The 7,820-nt window shown below is 38.5% G+C and overlaps 1 protein-coding gene across 4 annotated transcripts in view; it reads left to right on the forward strand.

Annotated features, from left to right (window-relative positions):
- AP1S3 (adaptor related protein complex 1 subunit sigma 3) overlaps positions 1–6,200 on the forward strand; it is a 69,585-nt gene extending 63,385 nt beyond the window's left edge. For 2 of the 4 annotated variants that reach the window (XM_070071502.1, XM_051849126.2), the window contains exon 5: positions 4,282–6,200. In XM_070071502.1, the coding sequence (XP_069927603.1) occupies positions 4,282–4,317 (36 nt within the window). In that variant the 3' untranslated portion in view covers positions 4,318–6,200. Of the gene's footprint in view, positions 1–49; positions 124–4,281 lie in introns of all 4 variants that reach the window. The other 2 variants (XM_070071503.1, XM_051849127.2) reach the window with 2 other exon arrangements.
- Positions 6,201–7,820: the final 1,620 nt, after the last annotated feature.

Below are 7,820 nucleotides of genomic sequence, written 5' to 3' on the forward strand. Positions count from 1 at the left end.
CAACTGATCAGGGAGCTTAAACTACATTAGACTCTTCTGTCTTCCCAAGGACTCTGAGAGATCACACACTCCACCCTGCTGACCTTTGCCCTCCAAAATAAAGATGATCTGACCAGCCCCAGTGTAAGTGTCTTCACACACACGTGTGTGTGTGTGTGTGTGTGTGTCTGTCTGTCTGTCTGAGGGCCTGGGTTTGGCCAGCTCTGTCTAGGTTTCTAGGTACTTCTTTTCACCATGTAAGTGGATCTTTCCATCTTCCTATCTTAAACCCTTCCTGCTCTTTGGAAATAAGAGGCCAAGTTTGGAAAACATTAGGCTTAATTTCTCAGCAAGTGCTTTGAGCTGCTGACTTGCTCCTGCCCATCGAGGAGATCAGTCCTCAGGTGACTGACTGGTCCTGAAGATGTCTGTCTGAGAAGGAGTCCATAGGCAGCAGCTGCATGTTCCCATTGAGAGGCCAATACATTCATTGCTTGATTTAAACATTGCTTACATTTAAACTCCCTCTTATTTACGTGGCTCTCTCAGATGCCACCAGAAGGGAATTTTACAAGGTACTTCAGAAATCAGTGGTTTGGAAATTCCACAGAACAGCATTTCTTAAAATATACCAGGGATGGAGAGGTAGGCAATGGAGGATGGAGGTTATTTATAATTCTATCCTCAGGATCCTTAATCTCCTTGTAGGAGAAGCAGACATTTAACAGGGTCTTTGACACTTCGATAATTAAAGCTCCCTGAATTGGGGCCAAGACACACCTGGGCTATTTTGAAACACTAGGCGTTTTAAAGAGCTTGCAGTAAGTCTGGTGCTCCTAGTTCCATTTAAATCTGGGAAGCAGGTGTTTCAAGAGTGAGATCCTTCACAATTCACCAATTGGAAGTACATGTAGCTGATGACAGAATGGAAGGTATTGAAGGGCAGGTCCCAGGGTGCCCAGCATTTATCTTTTGTGTTCCCTGTGGTGAGCAGGCAATGTCATGGCTGCCCTCTAAAACCCCCTTGTTGGATTAAAACCATCTGCCAAATGGAGAAAGTGTTTTTAGGGTGTCTGGGGCTCTGCAACTCACCTTGTTGAAGTCAATGAAGGTGTGGGGGATCGTATTTAAAAACTGACCTTGTATATCTTGTCTGCTTTAGAAAAGTTTAGAGTGGATAGGTTCAAATAATGTAATTGCATAAAGGAAAAACGTGACTGCCATTTCCTTCCTGCATGTGGATCTAAACACTTATTTGTAGTGACTAAAGGTTAAGGGAGGCTGTTGCGACTTGCCTTTACTTTCAGAACAATTTTAGACTTTGAAGTAGCCCCTGGGACTTTCCCCAATCCCTCAGTAATAAATGTTTCTTAGAATATTAAAAATATTCTAAGATGATGTGGTGCAGCAGGCTAGACAGGTTAATAATGAGATGACACCTGTGAGCCTGTCATCCCATATTGCAGCACCAGTTAGAGTCCCAGCTGCTCTGCTTTTGGTTTAGTTCTCTGCAGATGTGTCTGGGAAATCAGTGGATGATGGCCCAAGTGCTTAAGCCCTTGCTCTGGGAGACCAGAGTGGAGTTCCTGGCTCTTGGCTTCAGCCCGGCCCAGGCTTGGCTGTTGTGGTCATTTGGGGGAATCAACCAGCAGGTGGAAGATCTCTTTCTCTGTCGTTCTCTGTCTGACACTCTGCCTTTCAAATGAATATAAATAAATCTTAAATTTAAAAAAGAATATTAAAAATTTTTAAAAGCCTATCCTCACATATTTAGTACGAACACACATAGTCTCAAATTTCCAGGTACTCACAGTTTATTCTGGGTGTACTAGGCCTAGATGTTGAAAATGGGAAAATAAAGGCACAGTTTGGTTGGTTGGGGATGACCTTTTTTTGGGAGGGCAGAGTGTCCATGTGGACAATGACATAAAGGTATTTGGAGGAAAAAGAAACTGAAAAGATTAGTGGTTAACTGCAGAGTGCAATTCCTGAGGTGACCACGGAGGGCATCTGTTAGCAGGTGTTCTAGACCAAGAAAGTATGTTCAGAATGGACAGTCCAATGCTGCCTCTGATGCTGAAGCAAGAGTGCCTCATCTATGTGTGTGGCTGCAGGAGAAGCTGCTAGATGCACGCCAACACGTCACCTTTCAAAGCATAAACATGTCGACAGCTAACACAAACCATGATGCAATAGAGAATCCTGTATGTGCACTGTGAATGCATGAAACACCACAGTGCGAGGGTCCCTAGATACAGTCTCTAGCACTCCTCTTATGAAGACAAGGGCTGAGCTCCTTGGGGTGGTGCCAGTTTTCAGTCTGTCCAAACCTTTGAAGTAGCAAGTTCAAGAACATACCAAATCTTACATTATTAGTTCACATAGTTCAGTAACAGGATGGCTGAGACAGTACAGCCTGTGTAGTGTTTAGCAGGCATCCTCATCTGCTGCTTATTGCTGTGAGAAGTGGCAATAGCTACAGGCCAGTGAAGCGCTGACTCCAGGACCTTTGATTGGTCCTGCAGCTGACAATACTCTCATAGAGTTATTCATTTTTGTCAATTTGACAGAAATGTGGTATTTCAATTGCAAAGAATATCTAGCAATACAACGAAGTTAAACTATTTTAAGGGAGTATCAAGCAATTAATGAAAATACCATGTCATTATTCAGAAGTTTGTGATCCCAATTTTGTGTTTGCAACTTTGTGTTCCTTTTTGAATGGTATAAAGTGTAGACTGGGTAAAACCAGCATGGGATGTCTGGCTAAGTTAAGAAACGTGGGCAGTGTCTATAGGAGGAGACACAGGGCAGAAGTCTTAGGGTGAGGGTGTCTCTTGGCGCATGCTCATTTTGGAGGTGGTGAGCCTTAGGAGTGTGGAGTAGTCAACACAAGTACCATCAGCGAAGGAGCACTGGGATTCTAAATAGAGCTGATGGAAAGCATTTAAAATATCTGATTCATAACCTTGGTATCCCCTTGGCAATCTTGCTTGAGCAGTGGCCTTGTTCTCTGTGGCCCATGCTGCTCAGTGTCTTTCTGGACAGGTTCAAATAAGTCACATACACTAGGGTTTAAGCTTAAGAACAAATCACGCATTGCTGGCTGGATGAAGTGACAGTGATGCACATGGAAGAAGCAGGGTGTATCTGAGGATAACTTTCTGCCTCTTCGAGTTCTCTTACTGATCCAGCCCGGAGCCATGTTACTACACCAAAAATATGTGGTTTTATGTTTTTTATTTTTAAAATTTATTTATTTGGAAGGCAGAGTGACAGAGACATGGAGAGAGAGAGAGAAGGGGGCGGGGGGAGAGAAATGTGCTTCTATTCACTGGTTCACTCCCCAAATGGCTGCAACAGCCAGGGCTGGGCCAGTCTGAAGCCAGAAGCCGGGAAGTGCATTGGTGTGGCAGGAGCCCACGCATTTGGGCCATCCTCCTCTGCCTTCTCAGGTGCATTAGCAGGAAGCTAGATAGGAAGCAGAGCAGCAAGGGATCAAGCTGGCACTTTAGAAGAAAGTGCTCATATGAGACGAGCACTCAGATACTGGATGCCGAGTTGCAGGTGGCAGAGTAACCCACATGCCACAACATCAGCTCCTATGGATGTTTTTGCAGAAAGAATGCAAGAAGTCCATCCATCTTGCATGCTATTGGGCTTACAAAATTACTGTAAGTTTTAACTCTGCTTATACTTGTGAGTCTGTTCAAGTATTTATGTTTTCAAAAGTGCTGGAAAAATATCTAGCCTTGGTAATTGATGAAGAGGCTGAGGAAGCATAATTGGTAAATTACGTCCTATTTGGGAGGATAGCCTTTTCAAAACACACAGCAGGAATTCTTCACCATTATGGTGTGTTTATCTTTTATGTCTTGGCAATAAGTGTAATAAAGATGTTCCGCACAACGTAGGAGCCAAGACAATGTCACACAGTGTGATTCAGGCGTCTCTGCCACAGGGGCCTGGATGTGGGCTTCTTGATCATTTCAGAAGGCTCATTTATCTTTCAGTGATGTCTGGCAGATGTTGCTTGGGCATTTTTCTTCTTAGGCATTCATTTTATGATCAAGTTTTGCTTTTTCTCAATTGAAAATCATTTAGTTCCAGCTGTATGGTTGTGCATACAAATTATACTCAAACTCTGAACCACCTTTCTTGATTAGAGTGCAAAGATTTATGTCTACATATACATTTGGAAACTTCTTAATAATGGCACAAAGAAAAGACTAAAAGAAATTGCAGTCTGCTAAAGGATGTGGTTTAAAAAGAAGACTGTTCTAATTTGTGGTTCTTTTTCAGACCATGGAAGAATACATGAACAAACCAGCATTTTGACTGTGTTGATACTTGAAGATTCTGAGTGCTACATGTTGGGAACTTTATGAAGAAATAATGCCTTGCATCCGTCTTTAGATAAAGCCTCTGGCGCTATGCCAAAAATAACTTGAAGGGATTCTTGTTAGCTAGCAAAATTTAAAGTTGTTTTCATAACATATTTATAATTACTACATGTCTGTATTATATTGTATATGAACTTACTGCAGCTCTGAATGCTTAACCACTGCACAGATTGAATATTTGCACCATTTTAACTCCATGTGCTATTTTTTTCAGCTAATTTTGATAAAAGAGTTGCAATTTATTTTGCTGCATTTCATCCTCAGCTGACAGGCTGCAAGTTATATTGTAATAATCCATGATTTTGAATGTAAAATTCATCTCATCACTAGTATCTTTCTAAATGTTGTTTTTAAAATTGTATGTTAATTCAAATTTATGTTAATAGTTCACAGCTCATACATGTTAGACATTTTAATACACTCAATAATACCCTGATTCCAGTCCTGACACAATGTATCTGTGTTTAATGTCCTGAATTGACTTACTTTGTTTTTTTCAGGATTGGAATTAAGGAAAATAACCAAAGATGGTATAGAATTTAATGTTTCTGAGCTATTAGCAGCTGCCATCTAGGCTGAGGTTTAATTGTACCTTTTCATTGATTATAAAGGACATTTCAATAAGGTTACATTTTTTCTACAAACTGCATATTTATTAATGTTTCAAGAGATACAGTGCCTTTGACAACCCTTATTGTATAAAACAACGTAATAAGGATTTATAACATAGCAATAATTATTATCGTTACTGCTATTTTAAAAATCCCTAGGCGATCTTAGTTGCTTGAAAGATTGTCTTGCAAATACACTGTAATGTATGTGCAATATATTTGAAGACTTATTAGGTTTTTTCAAGCATTGAATATTCTTGCAGCTTGTGTAGTAGGTGATTTCCTTTTTTTTTTTTTTTTTTTGTTACATGACTCCCTACTGCCTGTCCTAAGAAAATATTTGCTACTGACAATTATTGTTGTGAATACGCCATCTTTGTGCTTCATGGAGAAATTGCTGTGATACTCTGTCTGTGTGCCTGTTTTCATTGTTAATGTTAATGTCTGGTATCATTCACACTGGAGTGGTTAGGGACCCTCTGGCATCCTCTGGCACTTTTTTAAAGAGAAGAGTGTGCTGGCTGTTAAATTCTGTAGGAGGTCCCATATGTAGACCTGTAGGAAATGTGATGGAAAAAGTTTTATTTCAGCAGACCTGTAGGGGAAAATGGCAGTATAAGAACAGAGAGGAAAATCAACCAATTCCTCAATGTAAACATTATTCAAAGGAAGGACTTCAGATTAGCATATGAAATAATCATTGGGCTTTTACTATGTACTTTTCCCTCAAATTAATGATATAATTACAACATGGCATCAGACTGAAGGTTATCATTTTTGATTACTTTAGTTTTGTGGTTTGACTTTTTTTTTTTTTTTTTTTTTTTGAGATGGTAGAGCTCTTTATTTTTCAAGACAGGTTGGTAAAGATAGACTTCATGTCAACCCACTGCATGCTTTCTGATTCTTTTCATATTTTCACATTTTGGGTGAAAGTATTTCTTGAACCTCATTCAAATGTACTACACAGGTTGCATAATTTCATATTAGACACTGCCTAACTACGCACAGGGATTCTCAGAATTTTTTATGTCAAGTGTCATACATAGGACACAGCCACATCTGTGTGGCACACTGGGGTAAATTCAAGGGAACTGGGAGACAAGGACAGAGACTTTGGTGAAAATAATCACTTTTATATTGTATAATTGTAATAAAACTACAAAACAAAAAAGATTAATAAACAATGAATTTGTATAAAACTTCCAAATGCTTTGAAAAATTTTAATGAGTAACTTGAGTGTGTTTTCATGAACATGATTTTTTTTAAGAAATCAGATTTTATGCTTGAAATTGATGCCCATAATTCTTGGTGAATTCCCATTAATGTAATCTCTTCTGGCTGGCGCCGCGGTTCACTAGGCTAATCCTCCCCCTGCAGTGCTGGTACTCCGGGTTCTAGTCCCGGTTGGGGCGCTGGTTCTGTCCCGGTTGCTCCTCTTCCAGTCCAGCTCTCTGCTGTGGCCTGGGAAGGCAGTGGAGGATGGCTCAAGTGCTTGGGTCCTGCACCTGCATGGGAGACCAGGAGGAAGCACCTGGCTCCTGGCTTCAGATCGGCGCTGCGTGCTGACTGTAACAGCCATTTAGGGGGTGAACCAATGGAAGGAAGACCTTTCTCTCTGTCTCTCTCATTGTCTAACTCTGCCTGTCAAAATAATGTAATCTCTTCAATATCTTGGTACTTATGAAGGAGAACCTTCACACAAAAGTGAAAATGAATCCAAGATGATACATTTATGATTTAAACATTTTTAGACTAGAAGTATTTCCATGTCTTTTGTATGTCCTTTATTAATCTTCTAACACTATTGTTCAAAGGTGGTGCACTCTCTCTCTCCTTTGGAAAATATTGACTGTTTCCAAGCAGAACAGACAGATGAGCAGTTCTGTAATTGTGAGTTGTATGGGCTTTTGCTATTGTTAGCATGACTTTATAACTAGCTTTATGAACAACACCTGATATTGTAATATTTTCTATAAGAGGACATTTAATATTTACATGTGCTTAAAATGTTAATCTCTTGTGTATAATGGGTGTCTAATGGAAATATGCCAATGTAAGTTATTCAACATTGCCTTACATGGTAATTTTGAGGTAAATAGGCGTTTTTGGCTAACAACTTTGAACCAGATGTGAGATATTCCTTTTATTGCATCAATAACTTTGAAAATGCTATTTATTTTGGTGGAGGGAATCTGTTGAATTTGTAAAGATTCCATTAACATTTTTTTCTAGTTATGGACAGATATCTATAAAACTTAAGACTACATAAATATAAACAATAAAGAATTAAGGAAATTATAAATATTTTTAGTCAGAAATTAATTTTATAAAATACTTTGAAATTTATTTGCATTAGTTGGAATAATAAATTAAAGAGCAATAAAATATAATTTTGCAAATAGATACATTTAAAAATTGGAAGTATTGAAATATTGATATTTGTTAGACAAAATGAGCTTCTGAAAAGTCTTAAAATTATTACTTTCACTTATATAGGATTAAATAGACTTTGTAGACCGTCTTCTGTAATGAATTGATTTAATTATATTTTACTGTTTTTAAACATGAGCATCTTTTTGTTTCTGAAAAGAGTATTTTAGTGAAATTTTATCAAGAGTCAGACTTTGACTAATTATGATATTAAAAGCTAAAACTGAAATGATGGATAAAGGAATGAATCAGCCAAAGCATAAATGAGAATAATGAATAAAATCAATTATGGGTTCTAGTTAGAGCATCTAATCTCACAATTATAGTAATAGTCCCAAAATAATTTGTACATACTTTATTAGTAGAAAAAATTATAAAATATAAGTGCATAGA

The sequence above is a fragment of the Oryctolagus cuniculus genome, chromosome 3 (genome assembly GCF_964237555.1).
Source record: "Oryctolagus cuniculus chromosome 3, mOryCun1.1, whole genome shotgun sequence".
Taxonomy (NCBI): domain Eukaryota; kingdom Metazoa; phylum Chordata; class Mammalia; order Lagomorpha; family Leporidae; genus Oryctolagus; species Oryctolagus cuniculus.